This window comes from Indicator indicator, chromosome 1 (assembly GCF_027791375.1).
Source record: "Indicator indicator isolate 239-I01 chromosome 1, UM_Iind_1.1, whole genome shotgun sequence".
Classification (NCBI taxonomy): domain Eukaryota; kingdom Metazoa; phylum Chordata; class Aves; order Piciformes; family Indicatoridae; genus Indicator; species Indicator indicator.
Genome location: NC_072010.1, coordinates 3619676 through 3646771, shown reverse-complemented (window position 1 = coordinate 3646771; position 27096 = coordinate 3619676). Strand labels below are relative to the sequence as shown.

The 27096-nt window shown below is 52.6% G+C and overlaps 3 protein-coding genes across 3 annotated transcripts; 2 read left to right on the top strand and 1 right to left on the bottom strand.

Annotated features, from left to right (window-relative positions):
• Window positions 1-222: 222 nt before the first annotated feature.
• On the bottom strand, window positions 223-1347 carry LOC128970381 (thyroid hormone-inducible hepatic protein-like). The gene is made up of 2 exons (XM_054385521.1): window positions 886-1347; window positions 223-601 (listed from the first exon to the last, which is right to left on the bottom strand). Exon 1 carries the CDS (start codon window positions 1303-1305, stop codon window positions 904-906), a length of 402 nt encoding a protein of 133 aa, XP_054241496.1. The 5' UTR covers window positions 1306-1347; the 3' UTR covers window positions 223-601; window positions 886-903.
• Window positions 1348-5859: 4512 nt separating this feature from the next.
• LOC128970499 (thyroid hormone-inducible hepatic protein-like) lies at window positions 5860-6910 on the top strand. Its single transcript, XM_054385732.1, has 2 exons — window positions 5860-6321; window positions 6606-6910. The coding sequence occupies exon 1, from the start codon at window positions 5902-5904 to the stop codon at window positions 6301-6303; it is 402 nt and encodes a 133-aa protein (XP_054241707.1). The 5' UTR covers window positions 5860-5901; the 3' UTR covers window positions 6304-6321; window positions 6606-6910.
• Window positions 6911-22581: 15671 nt separating this feature from the next.
• Window positions 22582-26796, top strand: KCTD14 (potassium channel tetramerization domain containing 14). Its single transcript, XM_054390007.1, has 2 exons — window positions 22582-22641; window positions 26125-26796. Exons 1-2 carry the CDS (start codon window positions 22582-22584, stop codon window positions 26794-26796), a joined length of 732 nt encoding a protein of 243 aa, XP_054245982.1.
• Window positions 26797-27096: the final 300 nt, after the last annotated feature.

Below are 27096 nucleotides of genomic sequence, written 5' to 3'. Positions count from 1 at the left end.
GCAACATGATGTAGTGCAAGATGCCCTTGCCAAGGACAAGGTGGTCTCTGAAGGTCCCTTCCAACCCAAACCCTCCCCTGACTCTGATTCTTTGTCCCTTTGAATTCCCCATCACTGCACGGGAAAGTTCCCTCACGGCAGAGCCAGCATCCCCCTGCCCCACGCTGGCACACTCCCCGGGGGCTGCAGGCAGCACAAAGCAGCAGACCAGCAGCGTTTTACAGAAGTTGTTTTATTAGCAAAGGCTGGGGAAGGTGTCCCTTCGAGTCCAGGTACCAGCTGGACAAGGGCTTGGCAGTCGCAGGGGACCAGGGGAGTTCAGGGCCACCACACAACGGCGCCGCCTTCAGTGCTGCTCTTTGAAAATAAAGAAGATGGCACAGGGCATGTGGCTCTCCTGAGGGACCTCAGCATGACCAGATGCTTCTTCCTGTGAGCATAAGGCACCACCTGGTTCTCTGGTGGCTGCGACTGTCGCTGCTGTGCGGTGCCAGCGCAGGACATCAGCTGCCATGGCCCCAGGAGGGTGAGTGGAGCTGGGGAAGAGCCTGCGATGGTCAGTCACGGGGATGTCCTCTTCTGCATGCCACCAGCACCCATCCTGCAACGGCAGATGTCCTTAAGCCCAAAAGCCTTTCCAGGGACAGACCTGGTCCAGCAACCCCAGACCCACTGAGCCCAAACCCCCAGAGTTTCTGCACAGAGGGATGGGATGAGTCCCATCCTTCAGCATGGAGATGGAATCCTGCCAGCATTTGAGAGGAAAGCCTTGATTTCAAGGCACTTCTCAAGAGCTTCCCATCCCTGCCTTGTCAGGGACCTCTCCAGGACATTGGGCACCCCTTGCCCCAGTGCACCTGGGCTCCACATGCCCCCAGCTCTTACCTGGTTGCCAGGGCAGGGTCACCAGCTGGGCTGCCCCTCGCTGGGGCTGATCTGCTCCAGGATCTGGCTGTACCTCCGGGTGAGGGCATTGGTGTCCCTGGTGAGGTGGGTGAGGACCTGCTGCAAGCCGGCCAAGTGGTGGGACAGGCGCTCCTCCAGCTCAGCATCCATAGTGTCACTGTCATCTGAGGAGGTGTTGGTGTCAGCGTCAGCACTGCTCTGGCTCTGGTCGGTGACAGAGGCCAGGCCCTTCTCCACCATGGGCTTGATGGCTTTGAGCTGCTGGTAGCGCTCATACAGGTCTGTGTTGCCTTCTGGGGCTGAGGCCGAGCCCTTCTCCTGCGGGAAGACTCCTCGGAGCAGGCTGGGGAACATCACCTCCTGCTCCATCTTCTGGGTGGCTGAGAAGTACTGTTCCATGGCCCTGCTCCCACAGCTCCAACGGTGCTGCTCTGGGCTCTTCTCGGGGTGCTGCCTGCTCCCCCTCCCCACCGAGGGCTTTTTATGCAGCACCAGGCACGTCCCTCCTCTGCTCTCCTCGGCCCTCCTCTCCTGCCAGCCCTGGGGTGGACTGGGTGGCCACGGGGCTGGGCTTGGCTCCAGCCCAGCTGGGCCCTGGCCATGTGTGCCCTTGGCTCTGTGCAATGTGCCCTGGCCCAGCCTCCCCGTGGCCTTCAGCCAAGCTGGCCGCAGGTCCCACTCTGTCCACAGGACCGGAGTGGGGTGGTGAGGAGGAGGGTCCCAGGGCCTCTCCTGTCCTTTTGCAGGTCCCCCCAGTACAACCACTTCTGGGGCTCCAGGAGACTGGGGCCAGCTCTTGCTCCCCAGTGCAGGCAGCAGTGCTGCCAGGGGGGCGTCCCCTCTGCCCCCTCCTTGCTGCCACACGCTCTGGATGTGAACCCTGCAGGGACATTGAGCAACCACCTGCTGCAGACCTATGGAAAATGCCACTGGGGATGTGCTGCAACGCAGAGTCCCACGTGGAGGCCTGAGCACAGAGGAGACAACTGGTGCCCAGCCATGGGGGTTCCCAGACACATCCCTTCCTCCCTGCATTTCCCTCAGCCTGGCAGGGACAGGGACAGGCACCTGAAGCCACTCTCTGAAACTCTTGTGGCAGCAGCAGAGATTTGCTGCTGCCCATGGGGCAGTGTGGGTGATGGCAGCTCCCCACTCCCCCCGTCCTGGGGCAGAGGCCATAGCTGGGGCAATGACCATCCCTGCCTGTCCACGCATGTCCCCATGGTGTGTGGCAATCAGGGAAGGTTGTTCTATTTTGGGAAAGGCTGCAGGGTCTCACATCCTTTTTGCAGTCTCAGCAGTGGTATCTCTGTCACCCCTGCCAAGTGTCCAACCCATGTGTCCACGCTGCTGCCCACTTTTCCTCCAGACCTGTCCCCGCTGCTCCTCTTATCCCTTTCCAAGTGCCTCTGGCATCTCTGGGTATCCTGCCATGAGGCCCAGCACTGCACTGAGGTGCTGCCAGCCCTATGAAAGTGCCACACGGGAGCTTGGCCTTGTCCAGCTGTGTTGATTGGTCTCTGCAGAATTGCTTGGAGGTGCAGGAACATCACCAGGTCTGGGGACAGAGGGACACAGGGGCTGCAACTGCCATCCTGCTTCTCTGTTTTGGTTTCAGCACTGCCTTCCCAAGCTGCTTGTAGTGCTCAGAGCAGTCGGTTGGGGGGTGACCAGGGCTCTGCAGCTCCAGGTCTCTCCCCAGCTTCCCACCCGTGGGACACAAATCATTCCCAAAGCCTCTCCTTGTCTTCAGGGACCTTATCAGCCAAAAGCAGGCCCTCCACAGCCCCCTGGAAGAGCTTAGGTGGAGCTGCTGCTGCTGGCAGCGATGGCAGGAGGAGGGGGAGAGGGGCTGGAGCCCAGCACAACCACCGTGGCTTTTAAACCACTGTGGCTTTAAAACACAAGTTGGAGATTCCACCACCTCCCTGGGGAGCCTGTTCCAGTGTTTGAGAACCCTTTGAGTGAAGAAGTTTCTTCTAATATCCAGTCTAAACCTCCCCTGGCACAACTTGAGGACATTTTCTCTTGTCCTTGCCCTCATTACTAGGAAGAAAAGACCAACTTCCACCTCGTTGTAAACTCCTTTCAGGGAGATGTAGAGAATGTAAATGTCTCCCCTTAGCCTCCTTTCTCCAGACTTAACAACTCCAGTTTTCTCAGCCACACTTCACCAGACCTGTTCTCCAGACCCTTCACCAGCTTTGCTGCCCTTCTCTGAACCCATTCCAGGACCTCAACGTCCATCTTGTACTGAGGACTGTACTCAAAGTGTGGCCTCACCAATGGTGTGTACAGGGGGCAATCACTTCTCTGGTCCTGCTGGTCACACTGTTCCTGATATAGGCCAGGATGTTGTTGGCCTTCTTGGGCACCTGAACACACTGCTGGCTCATATTCAGCTAGCCTTCAACCTCTGCTGCCATAGTTTGGGCAAGCCTCACACTGACCAACCATTCTTCTGGGGATCACATCCTTAGCCACACCTCAGAGTGGGGAAAATGCCACCACACGTGTCCCCAAGTGTCCCTGTGTTATCTCTGGCACCTCCTGCTGTTGAGTTCCCCCACAGCACCACTGAGACTGTGGGGGATGAAGAAGTCACAGCCCCAGGGTGCTGAGTGCCCCATCTCAGGCTGTGGGCAGAAGTGAAGGTGCTGGGTCAGAGGTCCCAGTGGGATGAAGACATGCCTGGGGAGAGACCACATGTCCTGGAGGGTTGTGGAATGGAGCCCCCTCCCAGGTGCTGGCTGCCATGACTCCTGCTCACTTGTGCCAGGGGGAAGGAAATAACCCAGCAGAACCTGATGGCTGTCACCAGAGGCTGCAGACAAATGTATTCTCCATAAACCCCGTGGTGAAGCTTCAGGCCCAGAGCAGATGCAGCCCCCCATGCCCAATGGGAGGGGACACTAGGACAACATTGCACCTCCCAGCAGTGCCATGGTGGCCCAGAGCCTGGATGTGGCCAAGCTCCTAGTGAGTGCCTGCACGGGGCCAACAGTACCCACACACCTCAGTGCAGTGCTGTGCCCCATGGCAGGACACTCCAAACCCCTGGGGACACCTGGAAAAGGACAGCAGGATCGGTGGGGAGAGGCCTGCTGGGGAGAGGACAGGCAGCAGTGTGGGCACGTGGCTTGGACAAGTGGCAGGGGTGGGAGAGATGCCCCTGCTGAGGTTGCAAAAAGGACAAGGACCCCTGCAACCTTTCCACAAATAGAACAATCCTCCCTGATTGCCACATGCCACAGGGACACACAGGGACAGGCAGTGCTGGCCATTGACCAGCTATGGCCTCTGTCCAGGTGGATCCAACCTGGGGCTAGACACCCTCTCCCCAGCCAGTAAGAAGGCATTGGACAAGAGGAAATGGCCTGAAGTTGTGCCAGGGGAGGTTTAGACTGGATATTAGAAGAAACTTCTTCACTCAAAGGGTTCTCAAACACTGGAACAGGCTCCCCAGGGAGGTGGTGGAATCTCCAACTTGTGTTTTAAAGCCACAGTGGTTTAAAAGCCACGGTGGTTGTGCTGGGCTCCAGCCCCTCTCCCCCTCCTCCTGCCATCGCTGCCAGCAGCAGCAGCTCCACCTAAGCTCTTCCAGGGGGCTGTGGAGGGCCTGCTTTTGGCTGATAAGGTCCCTGAAGACAAGGAGAGGCTTTGGGAATGATTTGTGTCCCACGGGTGGGAAGCTGGGGAGAGACCTGGAGCTGCAGAGCCCTGGTCACCCCCCAACCGACTGCTCTGAGCACTACAAGCAGCTTGGGAAGGCAGTGCTGAAACCAAAACAGAGAAGCAGGATGGCAGTTGCAGCCCCTGTGTCCCTCTGTCCCCAGACCTGGTGATGTTCCTGCACCTCCAAGCAATTCTGCAGAGACCAATCAACACAGCTGGACAAGGCCAAGCTCCCGTGTGGCACTTTCATAGGGCTGGCAGCACCTCAGTGCAGTGCTGGGCCTCATGGCAGGATACCCAGAGATGCCAGAGGCACTTGGAAAGGGATAAGAGGAGCAGCAGGGACAGGTCTGGAGGAAAAGTGGGCAGCAGCATGGACACATGGGTTGGACACTTGGCAGGGGTGACAGAGATACCACTGCTGAGACTGCAAAAAGGATGTGAGACCCTGCAGCCTTTCCCAAAATAGAACAACCTTCCCTGATTGCCACACACCATGGGGACATGCGTGGACAGGCAGGGATGGTCATTGCCCTAGCTATGGCCTCTGCCCCAGGACGGGGGGAGTGGGGAGCTGCCATCACCCACACTGCCCCATGGGCAGCAGCAAATCTCTGCTGCTGCCACAAGAGTTTCAGAGAGTGGCTTCAGGTGCCTGTCCCTGTCCCTGCCAGGCTGAGGGAAATGCAGGGAGGAAGGGATGTGTCTGGGAACCCCCATGGCTGGGCACCAGTTGTCTCCTCTGTGCTCAGGCCTCCACGTGGGACTCTGCGTTGCAGCACATCCCCAGTGGCATTTTCCATAGGTCTGCAGCAGGTGGTTGCTCAATGTCCCTGCAGGGTTCACATCCCGAGCGTGTGGCAGCAAGGAGGGGGCAGAGGGGACGCCCCCCTGGCAGCACTGCTGCCTGCACTGGGGAGCAAGAGCTGGCCCCAGTCTCCTGGAGCCCCAGAAGTGGTTGTACTGGGGGGACCTGCAAGAGGACAGGAGAGGCCCTGGGACCCTCCTCCTCACCACCCCACTCCGGTCCTGTGGACAGAGTGGGACCTGCGGCCAGCTTGGCTGAAGGCCACGGGGAGGCTGGGCCAGGGCACATTGCACAGAGCCAAGGGCACACATGGCCAGGGCCCAGCTGGGCTGGAGCCAAGCCCAGCCCCGTGGCCACCCAGTCCACCCCAGGGCTGGCAGGAGAGGAGGGCCGAGGAGAGCAGAGGAGGGACGTGCCTGGTGCTGCATAAAAAGCCCTCGGTGGGGAGGGGGAGCAGGCAGCACCCCGAGAAGAGCCCAGAGCAGCACCGTTGGAGCTGTGGGAGCAGGGCCATGGAACAGTACTTCTCAGCCACCCAGAAGATGGAGCAGGAGGTGATGTTCCCCAGCCTGCTCCGAGGAGTCTTCCCGCAGGAGAAGGGCTCGGCCTCAGCCCCAGAAGGCAACACAGACCTGTATGAGCGCTACCAGCAGCTCAAAGCCATCAAGCCCATGGTGGAGAAGGGCCTGGCCTCTGTCACCGACCAGAGCCAGAGCAGTGCTGACGCTGACACCAACACCTCCTCAGATGACAGTGACACTATGGATGCTGAGCTGGAGGAGCGCCTGTCCCACCACTTGGCCGGCTTGCAGCAGGTCCTCACCCACCTCACCAGGGACACCAATGCCCTCACCCGGAGGTACAGCCAGATCCTGGAGCAGATCAGCCCCAGCGAGGGGCAGCCCAGCTGGTGACCCTGCCCTGGCAACCAGGTAAGAGCTGGGGGCATGTGGAGCCCAGGTGCACTGGGGCAAGGGGTGCCCAATGTCCTGGAGAGGTCCCTGACAAGGCAGGGATGGGAAGCTCTTGAGAAGTGCCTTGAAATCAAGGCTTTCCTCTCAAATGCTGGCAGGATTCCATCTCCATGCTGAAGGATGGGACTCATCCCATCCCTCTGTGCAGAAACTCTGGGGGTTTGGGCTCAGTGGGTCTGGGGTTGCTGGACCAGGTCTGTCCCTGGAAAGGCTTTTGGGCTTAAGGACATCTGCCGTTGCAGGATGGGTGCTGGTGGCATGCAGAAGAGGACATCCCCGTGACTGACCATCGCAGGCTCTTCCCCAGCTCCACTCACCCTCCTGGGGCCATGGCAGCTGATGTCCTGCGCTGGCACCGCACAGCAGCGACAGTCGCAGCCACCAGAGAACCAGGTGGTGCCTTATGCTCACAGGAAGAAGCATCTGGTCATGCTGAGGTCCCTCAGGAGAGCCACATGCCCTGTGCCATCTTCTTTATTTTCAAAGAGCAGCACTGAAGGCGGCGCCGTTGTGTGGTGGCCCTGAACTCCCCTGGTCCCCTGCGACTGCCAAGCCCGTGTCCAGCTGGTACCTGGACTCGAAGGGACACCTTCCCCAGCCTTTGCTAATAAAACAACTTCTGTAAAACGCTGCTGGTCTGCTGCTTTGTGCTGCCTGCAGCCCCCGGGGAGTGTGCCAGCGTGGGGCAGGGGGATGCTGGCTCTGCCGTGAGGGAACTTTCCCGTGCAGTGATGGGGAATTCAAAGGGACAAAGAATCAGAGTCAGGGGAGGGTTTGGGTTGGAAGGGACCTTCAGAGTCCACCTGGTCTAACCCCCAGTCCTTGGCAAGGGCATCTTGCACTACCTCAGGTAGCTCAGACCCCCATCCTACCATAGGGCATACACAAATTCTCTGGGCTACTTGTTCCTGTGTGTCACCCTCATCCTAAAACAATTCCTCATTATGTCAGCAGCAACCCCAGTAAAAGCTGCTGCCTATTGTCTGTGCCAAACACAGCCCAGGCAAGCAACAAGATGAACACTGAACTATGCTGCTGGGCACCCAGAACAGAGGCAAGGTGGAAGGAAGAAAAGGGTGGAGGAAGGCATGGAGATAAACAAACATCAGTCCATGCACAACACAATCACCAAATTTAGAATCTCTTCAAAAGTCCCCCCTGGGGTGAGCACCACAACTGGTGCTGGTCTGTGCCCAAAGTTCTCCATGCCTCTCTCCTGCCCATCAGGTTTTCTGTCCTGGAGCTGCTCCAAGCAGGGCTGAGCCTGGGGACCATACCTGAGGCCCAGTGGAGCTGCAAGTCTCAGCCTCTCCGGAAAGCAACCATTCCTGGGATTTGAGCCTCATGTCCCAGTTTGGGTTACATTGGTTCTCACCTCTTCTTGCCTGTTCAGGTCATTTGTGCTGGCTGTCATGACCACGTTACTTTCAGCTTATCCTCACTCTTTGCAGGCCATGGGTGCATGGTCCACAGCCACCTGCAGCCAAGAAGCCAGATGGCAGGGTGACAGAGGCACTAAAGGGGCAGCTGGGTGCCAGATCCAGCACTGCTTTCCACCTGAAAGGGTTCTGGGTGGGTTTGAGAAACAAGGACAGTCCTGGTGGTCTAAAGAGAGGCAGAGACATGAGGGGATCTGTCAGCAGGAGGTGCCAGGAATGATAAGGGGACATTCAAGGACATGTGTATGGTGGCATCTTCCCCCTTCCTGAGCTGTGACTGAGGATGTGCTCCACATGAAGATGGGGGTCAGGAGGAAACTTTCCCAATTGCTGGGTCTGCATTTGGGAAAGAGTGAGGCTGAAGCTGGAATATTGTGTCCAGTTCTGAGTCCCTGAGTTCAAGAAGGATCTCGGGGAATTGCTTGGAAGAGTCCAGCACAGAGCCACAAAAATGATTAAGGTTGTGGAACATCTTCCTTACAAGGAGAGACTGAGAGACCTGGGGCTCTTTAGCTTGGAGAGGAGGAGCCTGAGGGGTGACCTCAGTAATGTTTGTAAATATGTAAAGGATGAGTGCCAAGAGGATGGAGCCAGGCTCTGCTTAGCGATTCCCAAGGACAGGACAAGGGGCAATGGGTGGAAGTTGAGGCATAGGAAGTTTCATGGAAAAATGATGAAAGATTTTTTCCCTGTGAGGGTGACAGAACACTGGAACAGGCTGCCCCAGGCGGGGGTTGTGGACTCTTCCTCTCTGGAGATATTCAAAACCCACCTGGATGTGTTCCTGTGTGATCTGGTCTAGGTGATCCTATTCTGGCAGGGGGGTTGGACTGGATGATCTTTTGATCTTCCAATCCCTAATATTCTATGACTCTGTAATTCCAGCTTCCAGTGCATCAGCACCAACCCTGCTCTGCACTTCATCCACGCTGCTCCAGGCGATGTCAGCTGTGTGTCCTTGCAGATCTGATGGCCAGCTGCTGCTCAGTGGAACCTGGGGGGAGCATGGTGTTCAGCTCAGCTCTGAGTAGACAAGACCTAGCATTGACCCTGTCTCTGGGCCAAAAGCATCCTGAATCTCTGTTTCTGGGAAGGACAACCACTGCAACTATGCAACCAGCTGCTGAGCACCATGTTCCCCAAGACCTGGTTAAAACACAGTCAGCCAAAGCCAGTCTGAGCACTTCAGAGCAGATCTGCCCCCCATGTTGCTCCTCAGTCCTGGCAGTACTGTTTTCTGTCTTGTCCAGAAAAAAAAAGGAGCGTGAAGGGGATACCAGGGGACACCTAAGCTGTCCCCATTGCAATGCCACCTCAAGTTTGGGTGTGATAGCACAGGCTAGGGAAGAAGTGGAGCTGAAGGATGGGCACAGGGTCTCCAAACCACTTCTGGAGTTCTTCTTTCATTGAACCAGGAGGCATAAAGAGGTATTGGTTCCTAGTGAGGTGATGTTCCTCTGGTGGTCTATATATTGCTAAGGCATACAGAAAATGAGGAAGAGGTGACTGATGGTAATGAACATGGCTTCACCATGAGGAAATCATGCCTGACCAACTTGGAGGCTTTTCTATGATCTCACAATCACAGGATCACAGAACGTTAGGGGTTGGAAGGGACCTCAGAAGATCATTCAGTCCAACCCCCTGCCAGAGCAGGATCACCCAGACCAGATCACACAGGAACACACCCAGGCAGCTTTTGAATATCTCCAGAGAAGGAGACCCCACAACGCCCCTGGGCAGCCTGTTCCAGTGTTCCATCACCCTCACAGGGAAAAAATCTTTCCTCATGTTTCCATGGAACTTCCTATGCCTCAACTTCCACCCATTGCCCCTTGTCCTGTTATTGGGCATCACTGAGCAGAGCCTGGCTCCATCCTCTTGGCACTCATCCTTTACATATTTACAAACATTGCTGAGGTCATCCCTCAGGCTCCTCCTCTCTGAGGTAAAGAGCCCCAGCTCCCTCATCATCAGTGGAAAAGTGAAAAGCAACTGATGGCATCTACCTGGACTTGTGTAAAGCATTTGGCACTGTCCTGCAGGACATCCTGGTCACCAAACTGGGGGTCTTTGAGCATCTTTAAGGTCCCTTCCAACCCAAACCATTCTATTAAGCTATGAATCTACATGGCTGGAGCTCAGGGGTAGGACTGGTGTTACTTGAAGAAGATGGTGGTCACAGTGAGGAAGGCCTGCAGGCACCTCCATCAATAGCTTTTGGCCCAGGCTGTGTGTTGGGCAGCTGGAGAGGCTGGTGGTGCTCCAGGGCAGGGGCACTGTGGGACATCCAGGGAAGTGCTCACCATCACTGTTGAACATGACCAGAGACACAAGATGCTCCCAGAACATGTCTGTGATGCAGGGTGGCTGGAAGGACTTGCTGATGACTTATGGGCCACTTGCAATCCCTCAGATCCCTCTCTGTGAGCTGCTGCCTTGCCAGCTGGCCCTGACTCCTCTGTTTCACAGGAAACTTTTGCCTACTCTGATTGCAGGACATTGCATCACACTGGCCCCAGGCATGTGTCAGTGCCCTGATGGTGCCTGACGCATCCCTGCTGTTGGACATGGCTGCTGGCCACAGCCTTTGGGCATGGCTGATAAGAGACTTGAGATGGTCACAGAGGAGGTCTTTGTCCTTGAAAAACCCAGTGCTGGTCCCTGGCAGGATGAGGGCAGACAGGCAGATGAGGCTCCTGGGACACCAGCACTGTTTCCAGACACCATGGGGATGTGAACTTTGCCGTGGAAGCAAATCAGGAGCCCGGGAGGATTTCTGCCTAACAACACTGGCTGAAGCAGAAGCTGTGACCTGGGCACAAGGCTGTTTGGGAGACATGAGAGAAAACCCAGTTTGGAAGCCAAATATTAAATAAATGAGAAGTTCTAAACACCTTTCTCTACCCAGGCCCAAGAAGTCCCAAGGACAAACCCCTCGTTAACCCCCAAGGGTGGACTGCTGTGGTGGGTTGAAAATTCCTAGCTAACATTAACTTTGCCAGACCAGCTCAGTTGGAAGGAAATGAAAGCTGTATTTACAAGCAAAACTACAATCTACACTGGAATGCAATGAATATGTACACAATATACAGGATTTACAACATTTACAGGTATTTACAATCAATAAACAGCACAAGCACCCCCCTGGCCAACGACCAGGGGAACTTCAACAGCTTCTCCCCCTCTCCCTTATCCCCCTGTACAAAAGGGATGAGAGAAAGGAGCAGAGAGATGTTAGACTTAGCCAAAACAATGCAGCCAAAGTCAAGAAGAAGCCAGCAGAAGCAGAAAGTTAGTATCTCCCAGCCTGAGGAAGTGAGAAAAGAGACAGATTGTTTTGGGAGCCAAATTTTATGGTAGATATCTCTCCAATGGGATTGTTTAGAATTATAATTATTTCCTTTTAATATCCAATAGTGATTTATTTACATTTTACTACTTTCTGTTCAAGATCTGTGAAAAAATTTAAAGGCATAGCCTAAAACTACCACAGCTGCCATCACCTGTGTCCCTCCTGGGGGGCAGGTTCCCTGCCTTGCAGACCCCTGCCCTTTGTATTCTGCAGTCTCTGGCCTCAGCTGTGCTCCTGGTGCTGCCCTTTGCCTGCTCCTGCAGGTGGTGGGGGAAAGAACCCCACAAATTCACATCCTCACCCCCCAGCTCTGTCTCTCTGGTTGGCCAAACTGGCCATAAGCCTTCAAGGTGTCCTCAGGAGCAACACAGCCACCAGCATCCTAGGAGGCCATGGAGGGAAGGGATCCTTCCCTTCTGCTCTGCGCGGGTGGTACACATCTGGGTGCTGGGTCCAGTTTGGGTTCCTCTGTACAAGACAGACATGGACACACTGGAGAGACTCCAGTGAAGGTCCATAACAATGGTGAAGGAGTTGGAGCCACTTCCCTACGAGCAGAGGCTGAGTTCAAACTCTTCTGGCTGGGGAAGACAAGGCTCAGGGGTTCTTATCCATGTGAAAAAGACCTAGTGGGGAGTATGGAGAAGGTACAATCAGGCTCTTCCCAGAGGTGCCCAGTGACAGGAGAAGAGCCAATGGGCACAAACAGAAATACAGGAAATCCCATCTGAATGCAAGAAAACCATTATTTGTATGGGTTTTATTTCCCCAAAATTGAAGGTAGAGAAATGCTGTCCCAGGCTTCCCAGAGAGGTGGTGGACTCTCCATCCTCAGATATATCCAAAATCCAACTTGACACAGTCCTGTCTCTGGTCCTGCCTGAGCAAGGTTTGTCTCCAGAGGTGCCTTCCAGCCTCTCCATGCTGATTCGGGCTCTGTCCCTGCCTGCTGCCCCCAACACTGCCAGCCCAGGAGCTGGCTGCAGACTGCTGCAGACATCTGATGGGAAAGATTCTCAGCCAGGCCCAGGCAGCGTCTGTGATGTCAGTAGGGCTGCTTTTGGCAGTGTCTAACAGGCTTTGATTCCTGCTGTGGCTTCATGTTGGGAGCTTGATGATTCCTTTCATCCTGACTACTTCTTTGTTTAAAAGTCCCTTTTATAATTCTCTGGTCGCAATTTAATCCAACTGATGTCATCTTCCTTAACATAACCAGCGTGGGGCAATCATCCTTCAGACAAGCATCACCTGTTCATTATCTTTCAGCAGGGTTGTTATCAAGGCCATTAGCCAAGGGTGGGCTGCATGAGACCCCCAAGTTGGCCCTGAAGAAGGAGGGTGGCTGGGGCAAGGCTCATGGGGGACTCCTTCAGAAACAGCTCATCACTGGCTCTCCTTCCTCTCTCCTCAGACCTGCCCCAATCGAGGCAGCTTTCCCATGGTGCTGCCTGCTCTCGGGGAGCAGGACCTGGACCCCCTCTCCTGGAGCCCCAGAAACATTGTGGATGGTGGGGACAGGATGGACTGGACAGGAGAGGCCCTGGGCACTTCTCTCTGCCCCACTCCTGGTATGGGGAAGCAGTGGGACCCCCAGCCAGCTCAGGCAAAGGCCATGGGGAGGCTGGGCCAGGACACACTGCCCAGAGCCAGGGACGTGGTATGGCCAAACCCCAGCTGGGCTGGAGCCAAGCCCAGCCCTGCAACCAACCAGACTGGCTGAGGCTGGCAGGAGAGGAGAGCAGAGGAGGGACATGACCTGGTGCTGCATAAAAGGCCCTCAGTGGGGACGGGGAGCAGGCAACACCCCAAGAAAAGCCCAGAGCAGCACCGTTGGAGCTGTGGGAGCATGGCCATGGAAGAGTACTTCTCAGCCACCCAGAAGATGGAGCAGGAGGTGATGTTCCCCAGCCTGCTCCGAGGAGTCTTCCCGCAGGAGAAGGGCTCGGCCTCAGCCCCAGAAGGCAACACAGACCTGTATGAGCGCTACCAGCAGCTCAAAGCCATCAAGCCCATGGTGGAGAAGGGCCTGGCCTCTGTCAACAACCAGAGCCCAGGCAGCACCAGCACTGATACAGCCTCAGACGAGGGTACAGACAGCAATCTGGAGGAGCGTCTCTCCCATCACGTCAATGGCTTGCAACAAGTTCTGACAGACCTGACCAAAAACACCAAAGCCCTCACCCGGAGGTACAGCCAGGTCCTGGAGCAGATCAACCTCAGTGAAGGGCAGTCCAGCTCTTGAGCCTGCATCCCTAGCCTGTGAGGTAAGAGCTTGGGAAGATGCAGTGACAGGGAGAAATGAGCTGAGGGGTAACACACTTTGTCCTCCTGCCCTGTCAGCTGGGTGGCTTTCCAGTGTCTGCATCACACCTCCAAGTCCCAGCAGCTGTGAGTCTGCACTTCATTGCTCAACAGATACTTCCTCCTGGATTTCTCTCTCTCAAATGCTCACTGGTGCAAGCTGTGCCACTGAACAAAGGTCACTTTGTGAGCTCCACATTGTCCCAATGATTCCTCAACTTGAAGTGTAGGCAATGTTTGGCTTCTGTTGGGCAATAACAAAAGATCCCAGAGAGAAAAGGATCATGTAGTGCAAGGATCCTGAGCTCTGGAGTCCAGGAGCTGCCAGACCCTGGTGCTCCAGCAGCTTCTTTTTTCTCTGTGACAAAAACCACCACAGAACCATTTTTAAGGGAGCAATTTGTCCCTTTCAGGTCTCCAAACACCTTTATTTGACATGTTACATGTAAACAGCTCAAATTCTTCAGTCTTCCCCCAGTCTGGAAAGGAAATCTCTTCTCTATGCTGGTGAGACTTTCAGCCCTGAGACCCCTTGAGGAGACACCTCTGTGCCCCACCAGAAGTAAGGTTGTTTTAGTGAACTGGAGGAGCACAGAAAGGTGACAGCAGCAAGGGGAAGCATAAGGGGGAGGTTGCAATGTCAACCCTGTTTTGGGGGAAGCATGTCCAGGAAACAAGGATGTCTCAGCCAAACCATGTTGGTTATCCCCACAGGGTGATCTGCTGTCCCCAACCCAGTGGCACTCTTCCCTCTGCACCAAATGCCACCGAGGAAGGTCCTTCGTGAGCAGCTCAGAGCTTGGCCGCCAGGCACTGCCAGTACCTCCTGACTCGCCCTGTGGCCGACCCTGCCAAGCAACCTTGCTGCTTCATGTCCCCTCCTGTCCCAGGGGGATTTCTGCAGGGCAGAAATGAGTTCCTGCTTTGTAGAAGGTGTTTGTCACTCTGAAGTGATGCTTTGTCTGTGTGTACCTGAACACCCCTTCTCCCTCCACCGGCCAGCCTCTTTGATAATGTAAATAAAACACAAAGCCTTGTGCAAAGGTGTCCTGAGTCTTACCAGCTCTCACCTCTGTAGAGCTTCTGTCCCCCAGCCCTCAACGATCTGGGGAACTTGGCCTCCAAGGGCATGCTTTGTTTAGTCTGGAGAAGAGGAAGCTGAGGGGACACCTCACTGCTCTCACAGCTCCCTGAAAGGAGGTTGCAGTGAGGTGGGGGTTGGTCTCTTCTCCCTAATATCAGATGACAGGACAAGAGGAAATAGCTTGGAATTGTGCCAGAGGAAGTTTAGGTTGGATATCAGGAAAAATTTCTGTGCTGCAAGAGTGGGCAGGCACTGGAACTAGCTGCCTAGGGAGGTGGTGGAGTCACCATCCCTGGAGGTGCTTGTGGCCATGGCATTTGGGACATGTTTTAACAGCCATGGTGGTGTTAGGTTGATTGGTGGACTCGATGACCTTAGAGGTCTTTTCCAACCAAAACACTTCTATGATTCTCTGCTCCAGTGCAGGGAGGTGAGCTGGGTTTCTCTGCCAGGGAGAGGGAATTAGGTTTGCATTGGAGTTGAGATGACCCCAGTCCTCTGGTTCATCTGCCAAAGCTTGATGTAATTCTGCCATCATCCTGTGCTGGGTACTGGGATCCCAACCCACTTCCCAACATTCTTTCTTCCCTTCCCCAACATCCCCTCTTCTCCTAGAACCCCAGCTTCTCAGCTCCTCAACCCCATTGATACCTGCACATCCCTTCCCTTGGACCACACTCATCCAGCCCTTCAGACCCAGCATCATCTCCACCACACACACCCCTGGGGACAACCTACTGCCAGACCTAGCAACAGCAGGGAGCAATTCTGCCACCTCCTCCTCCTCCTCACTTGGCCGTGGCACCCTCCAGAGCTGGGGGCAGAAGAGGATAAGGTGGGGAGGAGTATGTTCAGCTGGGGTCAGTAGGAAGGCAGAGCTTTGCTCACCTTCTATGCCTGTGTGCTGTGAGGAGAGCAGAGGCAAAGCTCTCACCAGGCTGCACTGGTGGGCAGGGGCTACAAGCCCTTTGTAAGGGTGTTGCAACCCTCAGCACTGGCTAGGTCCTGCCTCCAGATGACTCCTTCCACCCCAGACAAATCACCTGGGACTGAGCTGGGCACTAGAGAGAGGTGTCCCCTTGCCTCTTTGGGCCATTTTAGAACAAACGGACCTGTTGAAACATCTCTGCTTGGGCTGAACAAACACTGCTCCTCCATCAGCTTTGCAGTTTTGATTAAAGGAACTGGATGTCTCTGAGCATCAGTAGTGAGAGGAGGATTGTGACCATGCCCTGGGCTGCAGGCTCCCTTTGTGTTGTGTGTGTTGCTGCACATGCTCTCCAAATCTGCCATATCACAGGAGTGAAATAACATCCTTCAGACTGAAATCAGAGACTCATCAGCTCCAAAAATCCCAGGCTAATATGAGCAAATGTTCTGCAGTTGGTTCTCCTGTTTCATCCCATCACCTGGAGGCACTTCCATGCCTTGGTTATGGCTTCATGTTTATGAGGCCCTGATTGCTCAGCAGCACTTTGAAGCTCCACAGCACTGCAAAGAAGCAGAAAAGGAGGAACAGCACCCTTTGCTTTCCTCTAGTGAAAATCTAACAGCACAGAAAACAAAAGGGGAAACTAATTTCACAATTTATCAAGGACATGTACTCTGGTTTCAAAGCCTCACCCCCCGCACTCCAGCCCATGACCTGACAGGAAGAAGTTTTTCACCATGAGGGTGGTGAGACACTGGAACAGGTTGCCCAAGGAAGTGGTAGAAGCCTCATCCCTGGAGGTTTTTAAGGCCAGGCTGGATGTGGCTCTAGGCAACATGATCTAGTGGGAAGTGTCTGTGCCCATGGCAGGGAGGTTGGAACTAGATGATCCTTGAGATCCCCTCCAACCCTGACAATTCTATGATTCTATGATCTTGAGCAATGATAGATGCTATGTCAAAATCAGTCATCTCAGAAACACCCCAGAAGCATTGACTGGTGGTGCTGGGCAAAGGAAAAGACATTATGCCAGTGTCCCTCAAGATGTAGTGACCAGTGGACTGAAACCACACCAATGCCATCAGCAGGACTCCTGTGTAACAGGGACCTGGGAACAGTGACATCCAAATACTCAGCTCTGCTCCACACCCTCCACATGGCACATCAAGAGCTGGGAGAGAACTCAGGAAGGAAAAGAACATATAGAAAGGTGGGAAAGAAGGAGGAAGCTCTTTACAGTGAGAGTGGTGAAATACTGGAACTGGTTGCCCAGAGATGTGGTGGAGAATCCATCTCTGGAGACAGAATCACAGAATCACAGAAACATTCAGGTTGGAAAAGAGCCTCAGGATCACCAAGTCCAACTGAGAACCCTTCTCTACAAGGTTCACCCCTAAACCATAACCCCAAGCATCACATCCAAACAACATTTAAACACAGCCAGGGTTGGGGACTCAACCACCTCCCTGCCCAGCTCATTCCAATCCCTGACCACTCTTGCTGGGAAAAAATGTTTCCTACTGTCCAATCTAAACCTACCCAGTGGCAGCTTGAGGCCATTCCCTCTTGTTCTATCACTAATTACCTGTGAGAAGAGACCAGCACCAGTCTCTCTACAATATCCTTTCAGGTAGTTGTAGAGAGCAATGAGGTCTCCCCTCAGCCTCCTCTTTTCCAAACTACACAACCCCAGCTCCTTCAGTTGCTCCTCATAAGATTTATCCAAGGTTAGATTCGATGGGGCCCTGAGCAGCCTGATCTAATTAAAAGATGTTGCTGCTCACTGCAGGGGGGGTTGGACCAGATGACTTTTGAGGGTCCCTTCCCACCTGATACATCCTATGATTCTGTGAAGGAGAGAGCACTAAGTTTGCCTTTGTGTTCCAGGAAAGCCCAGAAACCAAGCTGAACATGATACAAACATGGGAAAGAAGTCAGTGGGCATGAGGAACAAGAGAATAATTTGGTTTCTCAGGAATGTGGGCACTGATGGTCCTGTTGGGTTGTTCTAACCAATGGTAGTATGAGTGGTCAGCTCTGTATCCTGAGGATGCCTCTCTTTCATCCACCGACTGGGCATGGCACATGCAGTCGCTTGGCCAGAAGATATTTTGCTCCCTTGGCTTAGAATCATAGAATCAGTCAGGGTTGGAAGGGACCACAGGATCATCTAGTTCCAACCACCCTGCCATGAGCTCACACTTCTAGATCAGGCTGGCCAGAGCCTCATCCAGCCTGGCCTTAAACATCTCCAGGGATGGGGCCTCAACCACCTCCCTGGACAACCCATTCCAGGCTCTCACCACCCTCATGAGGAAGAACTTCTTCCTCATGTCCAGTCTGAATCTCCCCACTTCCAGCTTTATTCCATTCCCCCCAGTCCTGTCACTACCTGATAGCCTAAAAAGTCCCTCCCCAGCTTTCTTGTAGTCCCCTTCAGATACTGGAAAGCCACAAGAAGGTCACCTCAGAGCCTTCTCCTCTCCAGACTGAACAGCCCCAACTCTCTCAGTCTGTCCTCATGGGAGAGGTGCTCCAGCCCTCTGATCATCCTGGTGGCCCTTCTCTGCACACCTTCCAGCATGTCCATATCCCTCTTGGAATAGGGGCTCCAGAACTGGATGCAGTACTCCAGGTGGGGTCTCAGCAGGGCTGAGCAGAGGAGGAGAATCACCTCCCTTGACCTGCTGGCCACACTTCTCTTGCTGCAGCCCAGGATCTGGTTGGCTTTCTGGGCTGCAAGTGCAGAAGGCTTCTGGTAGTGTTCTGGGGCCTGTCCAAAGCCAGCTCAGATCTTGACACAAGCACCAGACATGCATTCCACGACAGTGAGTGGAGCTGATAAATGGCTGGAAGGCAGCAGGTAGAAATGCTGATGGTATTTGCACAGCACAGGGCTGTTTGACTTAGGAGTGGCTCCAGGGCTACAGAGCCACCAGCCCAGATGCACCGGGGCAATTCTTGAGCAGAGCTAAAGCAAACTGCTGATGGCTTCACTTTTCAACCATATCATGGTTTGCCACACTGTGCCAGAGGTTTGCCCATACATGAGTCTCCTCCTTGCTGGGCACTGCTGGATCCAGCAGGAACAAATTCCCAGGATCTGGTCATGCAGGGTACAGATGAGAAACAGCTAAGGGAACTGGAGTTGTTTAGCCTAGAGCCAGCAATGTGCCCTTGTGGCCAGGAAGGCAAATGGTATCCTGGGGTGCATTAAGAAGTGTGTGTCCAGCAGATCCAGGGAGGTTCTTCTCCTTCTCTATTCTACCCTAGTGAGGCCCCACCTGGATTACTGCATCCAGTTCTGGGGTCCCCAGTTCAGGAGGGACCGGGATCTACTTGAGAGAGTCCAACAGAGGGTTACAAGGATGATGAAGGGACTGGAACACTGCCTGATGAGGAAAGGCTGAGAGCCCTGGGGCTGTTCAGTCTGAAAAGGAGAAGACTGAGAGGGGACCTAATAAATGTATATAAATATCTGAGGGATGGGTGTCAGGAAGGAAGGGACAGGCTCTGCTCACTTGTGCCCTGTGATAGGACAAGGGACAATGGATATAAACTACAGCACAGGAGGTTCCACCTCAACATGAGGAAGAACTTCTTTACTGTAAGGGTTACAGAGCACTGGAAGAGGCTCCCCAGAGAGGTTGTGGAGTCTCCTTCTCTGGAGGTTTTCAAGCCCTGTCTGGATGTGTTCCTGTGTGATCTACATTAGATTCTATGGACCTGCTCTGGCAGAGGTCCCTCCCAACCCCTAACATCCTGTGATCCTGTGACCCTCTCACATTCTACAACTACCTGATATGGGTGTTGGTCTCTTCTCCCAGGTAACAAAGGACAGGACAAGAGGAAATAGCCTCAAGTTGTGCCAGGGGAGCTTTAGGTTGGACAGGAGGAACAATTTCTTCCTCAAAAGGGTTTTTAAGCCCTAGAATAGGCTACCCATGGCAGTAGTGAAGGTCTCACCAAAGACATGCTTCACAAACTGTGCAGGCTGGCCACAGGTCACCAGAGCAACCTGGCAACTTGCAGGACTCAGCAAATGTGTTTCAAAAGAAAAAAAAATATCTATTTTTCCTGTGACCTTTGCAAGAGACCTGCCTTGTTTGATACATCCATTGGAAACTCCAGGACACAGTTTGGGACGCCCTGACAGGTCCCAGATGGAATGAATACTGTCCATATGGGAGTTCAGAAGAGATGTGGTGGTTTTGTTGCCTCTCCTCTTTCCTAGCCCACCCACCAATACTTAAAATAACCTGGCTCCTTCCCTAGCTTTCCACAGGAATCTCCTCCACTGAGATGCCCTGAGGCAGATGGCTCCTCTGGGAATCAGCTTCTTTAGTTGCCTTTTCAATTGATTTATCATTGCTCATAGCAGTGAAAATATTAAGTGGTTGTAATAAGACCAGGAAGGATGGAGATCAGCTATGGATTGTCTGCTCCATATTCCAAGCAAAGGGTTCAGAGCCAAAGGGCTTTATCTCAAGAAACATAGACACTGGTGTCAAGAAGAAGAAGGCAGCCTCTGTTCAGTATTGTCCTGTGACAGGACAAGGGGCAGTGGATACAAACTGCAACACAGAAAGTTCCTCCTCAACATGGGGAGAAAATTCTGTAACTGTAAGGGTGACACAACACTGGAACAGGCTGCCCAGAGAGGTTGTGGAGTCTCCTCTAGAAACCAAGCTGGACATGTTCCTGTGTGACCTGCCCTAGGTGATCCTGCTTTGGGAGCAGGGTTGGACTTAATGATCTCCAGAGGTCCCTTTCAAACCCTACCATTCAATGACTCTATGATTTTAAGAGGGAACAAGAGGAGGGCAGCTCCGAGCTGCTTCCCCACGTTCAGACTTCTCATTTCCCTTCCGTGAGTGTTTTTTCCCCCTTGGATTTAGTGTATTTGCTTGCACAAAGGCATAAACCCCAAATCTGAATGGTTTTGAGCTAATTTCTCTTAACAGAAGCTGCCAACACAGTGTGTTAGGGAAATCTGTTAATGACCCTCCAGCTAGTCATCTCTCTAATTGTGTTTCACAGAATCACCAAATGACAGAACGTTAGGGGCTGGAAGGGACCTTGAAGGATCATCCAGTCCAAACCCCCTGCCAGAGCAGGGTCACCTAGACCAGATCACACAGGAACACAGCCAGGCAGGTCTTGAATATCTCCAGAGAGGGAGACTCCACAACCCCCCTGGGCAGCCTGTTCCAGTGTTCTGTCACCCTCACAGGGAAAAAATCTTTCCTCCTCTTTCCATGGAACTTCCTATGCCTCAACTTCCACCCATTGCCCCTTGTCCTGGCATCAGGCATCACCGAGCAGAGCCTGGCTCCATCCTCTTGGCACTCACCTTTACATCTTTATAAACATGATTGTGGTCACTTCTTAGTCTACCCCTCTGCAAGCTAAAGAGCCCCAGCTCCCTCAGTCTCTCCTCATAAGGAAGACGTTCCACAACATCTGGCTCTGTGCTGGACTCTTTCAAGCAGTTCCCTGAGGTCCTTCTTGAACTGAGGGGCCCAAAACTGGACACAATATTCCAGATGTGGCCTCACCAGGGCAGAGTAGAGGGGGAGAAGAACCTTGCTCGACCTGCTAACCATTCCCCTTCTGATCTACCCCAGGATGGCATTGGCCTTCTTGGCCACAAGAGCACATTGCTGGCTCATGGTCAACCTTCCATCCACTAGGAGCCCCAGGCCCCTTCACCTTCCCTGCTCCCCAGCAGGTCAGTCCCCAACCTACACTGATCCATGGGGTTCTTCTTTTCCAGGTGCAAGACTCTACACTTGCCCTTGTTGTATTTCATTCAGTTTCTCCCTGCCCAACTCTCCAGCCTTTCTAAGCCTCACTGAATGGCAGCACAACCCTCCAGTGTGTCAGCCACTCCACCCAGTTTTGTGTCACCAGCAAACTTGCTGTCGACACAGAGCACGTTTTTATCCATCTATATCATCTGCTCTACTGAAGGCTGTTGTCTCCCATTACAAACTCTGGACAATCATAGAATCATAGAATGGTCTGGGTTGGAAGGGACCTCCAAAGGTCATCTGGTCCAACCCCCTTTGCAGTAAGCAGGGGCATCCTCAACTAGATCAGATTGTCCACAGCAATAATGCAACAAAGACACAGAAGTGATGAGTGGCCTGAAGACAAGTTTGAAAGCAACAGTGCACTCAGAAACACCTAGAATAAACCTGAGGAGACTCTGCAGGCTTGTGGTCCAGAGCTGGGAAGGTTTTTTTTAGGCTGTGATCCTCTGCATTTAAAAAATGAACACAGACATCCTTGTGAGTGCTGCAATGCTGCAAGGCACAGTCTCACTGTTACTAAATCTGTGTGCTCCCCAGTTTTGGTATTTGGTGGAGAGAGGATATCTGGAAGCAACGTCACACAAAGATACTAATCAAATATTTATGGACAATTGAATGGTTCAGGCTCAAGTAGAGCTTCAGGCTTGGTTTTATTTACATTGCACAAATTAGTCAGTGCCCAGAGGTTGTATCAACAAAAAAGAAAATGCCACCACCTCGGACAGATTGTAGACACCCTGATCTGCCATTGAAGATCAGGACAAATGGGATCAGTGAGATGGTTCAGGAGAAAATGTGCTTTAAACCGGCAGTGCACAGAGGCCAAAGAGCTGTCAGAACGCTTACTGGTCTTGATACAACTGGTTTGTGAGGCAGAGGTGGTCACAAAGGGCTCCTCTGAGGTGCTCTGGGCACTAGGCCTTCTATGGAAAGGATTATTTGGCTCTTAGTCACTGCACAGGTAGTGCTACAGGAGGTGTGTGCTGGCAGCCAGCCCGACTCCACCCTGCACCTTGCTGGTTGCCAGAAAACTGAGCAAATACTTCCGTTTTCAGGCTGTTCCCTCCCCTCTCCCTACACCTGCAACCTGTACTAGGGCTGTGCCTGGAGCAAACTGGAGCCACTGGGACAGCAGCTGGGCTGGGAACTTGGAAAAAAACCTGACTCAAGGAAGAACAGGCAAGTGAAAGAGGACTGGAGCAAGGCGAGGACTTATCCTGTGTGTGGGGCAGGACCTGAGCACTGAGCAGCAGGCTTTCTCACACCACTCAGCCCCTCAGCTCCTGGAGGAGATGAGCATTTCATCAGAGCACAAGCCCCTGAGGAAGCAGGTCACTGGCAGCCTGCATACGGTGAGTAAATTACCAGCTCCAGGGCAGAGTTTCCTCCCGTGGGATCAAAGCATCCTCTGTGGGCTACATTAGAGGGTCTTTTTTTCACCCATCTATTATTGTGAAGGCACCAGGACTGGCCAGATTATGTGACCAAGAAGAGGACTCAAGGTAAAAAGCTGTGTCTGACCCCTTGCTTGCATCAGTTTCCTTGCAGAAGGGCCCTGTCCCTCGCTGGCATACAAGAGCTGGCAACAGCAGAGTGGTTCTGTGTCTTCTTTGACGAGAGGTGGGCTTAATTTGATATGACCTTTCATTTGTCAGATCCCTAAATAAAAGCCAGTTGTGAGTTTTAGGGGGTTTTTAACAGTTCTTAGAGTGGATTGAAGCTGGGGAAGGGTAGATTTAGATTGGGTAATAGAATGAAAATTCTTTACAGTGAGAGTGGAGAGACACTGGAACAGGTTGCCCAGGGAGGCTGCAGATGCCCCCTCCTTGGAGGTGTTCAAAACCAGGCTGGACAAAACCTTGAGCAACCTGGTCTAGTGGAAGGTGTCCCTGCTCATGGCATAAGAGGGCTGGAACTAGCTGATCTTTAAGGTCCCTTCCAACCCAAACCATTCAATGAACCTATGAAAAGTTGCCCTGTGTTGTAGAGTGCAGAATCATCAGAGGGGAGCAGTTTTTCTAGTTCTGCAGAAAATTAATGGCAATCTCAGACAGGCAGCATGTTAGTAGGCAGAAATCAGTGAGAGATCAGGTGGTGTCTTCCTTTTTTCTCTCCTGTGCTCTCAGGCTATTCTAACCAGTTTGTCTTCTCTGTTGTAGCTGCACAGCCTCTCCCCCAGACCTCCCTGTCTTTAAAAAAATCCAACGTTCTCCTTTTGCACTTTTCAGGTGTAGGCTGCAAAACGTCTCCCTGAGGAGGTAACTGTTTTGCAGATGAATAAACTGGGGCACAGATAGGTGCAATGACTTTCCTAAGTGTCACCTCGTTGCTAATTCCAGAGTAGGGAAATAGCTGGTGCCCAGTCTGCTGGGAACCAGTTTGGTCACAGGCCAAAACCATTAATCAGGATCTGAGAGCATGAGGTTAGTTGAGCTACTGTATTAATGAAGAACACATTATCCAACAAACAGCATGAAAACATTTGGTCTGCCATCCAAAAAAGGCAGACAAAAGGAGACAAAAAAGGAGAAAAGGCTCAGAAGCATGAGATCCTCCTGTTAAATGATCCCTGCCAGGGAAAGCTGCTGCTTTCACTTGCACCAGTGGCAAATTTCCTAACTGAGAGGCTTTACTGCAAAAACAGCTTTGGGCCTTGCTCTTCAGTGGGTGGAAATCCCCAGTCTCAGACAGAGTAATTTTTCACATCTCCTTGGCCCCAGGGCCAATGATTTCTCTTGAGATGAAGCCACCCACACTAGGGCAAAACAATGTTCCAGCTGGGTCTTTGGCCTGAATCTTCTGTTGCTTCCCTGGCTTGCCTAGGCTGTGAGCAAATTTCTGCTAAATCTGACAGCTTGCTGCTGTTCAAAGGGGAAGTTTCCCCCTCTTCTGTTGTCTGTTCCTAGTCCCTTCCCTTCGCTTGTTAAACACTCTGTGAGCTTCAGCTCACTGAGACGAAGGAGAAGCAGAGCTGGCATGAGGTGAGCAACAGAAGCACCTAGGTAGGTACAAGGAAGGACAGAGGAGAGGGCAGCTAGAGCTCCCCCTCCTCTTGGTGTGAGCTGTGAGGTCAGCTCACGTCACCCCCCGGGCCTGTACCTGCAGGAACCAGCTAAGCACTTACGTACACACTGCACTTGAGGCATGTGACTAGCTGCACTGAGGCAGATCCCTGCGTGATCAGATCCAAGAAAGAGCAGGAGAGCTCCTGGAAAAAAAAAAGGTCCCAATGGCAGGCGTCCTGGCCAGGCATGTGACTTGTGTTACAGCACTAGTGGTGGGAGGGAAAAGAACTCCCTCTTTCTTCCCTCTACTGAGCAAGGTAAAAAAAAAATGACTGAGTGCAAAAGGAGGCTTTTAAAACTCTTCAGCACTGAACTGTCAGGAAGGTCAGGCTGGAGAGCAGCTCCCAGCTTTGTGGACACTGAGTTTTTCTCCAATGCATTTCAAACAGCAGTGGTGTCGATGCCTGGTGAAATGAAATACAAAAATGACAAACTTTGCTTCCCTCCTTCATACATCCACCTCAGTTGTGTGAATTATTTCCTTTACTTCCTAGCTAAAGCCAGGAAAAAGCTAGTCATTGTCCCTGGAAATGTCTAAAATAAGACTGGATGAAGAACTTAGTGCCATGGTTTAGTTGATTAGATGGTGTTGGGTGATAGATTGGACTTGATGATCTCAAAATTCTTTTCCAACCTGGTTAATTCTGTGTGATTCTGTGATTCTATCATAAATTTTTAAAGTGCTTTGCTAAGCAGCTTCTGTCCTCCACCTCTGACATGCTGGATTTGTGTCTTACTATAACTGAATCCCTAGAGGAGTGGAAATAAATTCCACCCATTTCAAAGCTTCAAAGAGGTTTAGTTCCTCCTTTGGAGAGAAAACAGCAGCGCAGGTGAGAGGAATGGAGTTGCACAGCTTTGAGCTTGGTCCTTGTCCCTCTGCACATGGGCAAGGTGAGAGCCCTTGCTGGAAGAACAGGGGCCAGCAGGGACAATGCTTGTGTAGGACTTAGGAATAAATGTTGAATTCTGCAGTTAATGACAGCTTCTCTGGACAGGATGCTTCTCACCCCTCTTCCCCACCGGCAAAACATCACTTCCCTATGTTCCAAAATTGTGGTGAGGACTCAGATGTTCAGAAATGTTCATGTTTCTGCTGCTCTGGTTGTTAGAGCTTTTAGCAGGGCCTGTTCTGATAGGTCAAGGGTTAATGCTTTGAAACTAAAAGAGAGGAGATTCAGGCTAGATACAAGCAAGACATTTTTAACAATGAGGGTGCTGACACAATGGCACAAGTTGGCCAGAGAGGTGGTAGATGACCCATCCCTGGAATCATTCCAGGTCAGGTCAGATAAGGCTCTGAGCAATCTGATCTACCTGAGTTACAGATGAGCCTGCTCACTGCAGGGGAATTGGACTAACTGACCTTTAAAGGTCCCTTCCAACCCAAACTAGTCTGTGATTCTATAAACATCCCACATCTGCTTTTAGCAATAAATAGTATGGATGTTCTAGTGGTCCCCAAGAGATGAGTGCTCACGTCACTTTTCACACCACCATTCCAATTTCCACCTGCAATCATCTCTTTTTTTTTTTTTTTTTTTTATCTTTTCTTCCCAGGGAGGTGGTTGAATCCCAATCCCTGGAGATGTTTAAAAGAGGCAGAGATGTGGTGCTGAGGGACATGGTTGAGCACCAACCTTGGTAGAGTTAGAGAGTGGAGTTGATGGTCTTCAAAGTCTTTTCCAACCAAAGTGACTCAATGATTGTGTGCTGACAGCCTCAGATGGGTAACACATGTGGCTTTTTGTTCCCTTGTGATACCTGCAGTTGTCACCCATCGTGGAGTTAAACGTGGGCGGGGAGATGTACACCACAACGCTGAGCACCTTAAAGAAACATCCTGGCTCCAAGCTGGCAGAGATGTTCACTGGCCAGCCCAAACTCAGGACTGACTCTGAAGGCAGGTTCTTCATTGACAGGCCGGGCACTTATTTCAAGTACATCCTGGAGTACCTGCGCAGCAACCAAGTGCCCACCCAGTGCGTCCAGGATGTCTACAAAGAGGCTTTGTTCTACGACATTGAGCCTCTGATCAAGCAGCTGGAGGACTCCCCCCAGATCTTTGGAGAGCTGGTGGCGAGGAAGCAGTTTCTGGCCCGTGTGCCCAGCTACAGTGAGAACATTGAGCTGATGATCCGCATCGCCAGGGCGGAAGCGGTCGCCTGCCGCCGCTCCAGCGTCATCGTCTGCGTGGTCAGAACCGAGGAGGACGCAGCCAGGTGCCAGGATGCCTTGAACAGCTTGGACATGGATAAAAAATCTGTAGTGAAGTTTGGCCCTTGGAAGGCAGCACCAAGTATTTCCAATCTGCTGGACTGCATTCAAATGGACGTTGAAGCCAAAGGGTACAAAATATCCTTCCAGCCCCATGTTGCAGAAAAGGGTTTCCGCTTCAAATCCCATGACTTCTTCTACAAGTTCTGGTTCACCTGGTGGTAGGGAAGTGCCACCACTGATGGGGGATGGAAGAAAGGAACTACTAAAACAAATTAACTTGGGTTGTGGAGACTTAAACCACAGACTACCAGAGGGACAGAAAGAAATGCATGGGCCAACAAAAGGATGTCTTTGGTCATTTGCCAAATAAAAGAGCACTTAAGAGCCACTGCTTACTTGGGCGTTAGGGGATAACTGTGATTTAAAAGGCATGTGGAAAAGGAGGCATTTTACTCTCAGTCTTGCTGACTATAAGATCAGAGAGCCAGATCTGAGGGTAAAGCCATCTTCAACTGAAAGGAA

Coding starts and splice junctions, on each gene's coding strand:
- LOC128970381 (XM_054385521.1), bottom strand. CDS start 1,305: ATGGAACAGTACTTCTCAGCCACCCAGAAGATGGAGCAGGAGGTGATG.
- KCTD14 (XM_054390007.1), top strand. CDS start 22,582: ATGAGCATTTCATCAGAGCACAAGCCCCTGAGGAAGCAGGTCACTGGC. Junction 22,642..26,124: donor TCACTGGCAGCCTGCATACG/GTGAGTAAATTA, acceptor TGATACCTGCAG/TTGTCACCCATCGTGGAGTT.
- LOC128970499 (XM_054385732.1), top strand. CDS start 5,902: ATGGAACAGTACTTCTCAGCCACCCAGAAGATGGAGCAGGAGGTGATG.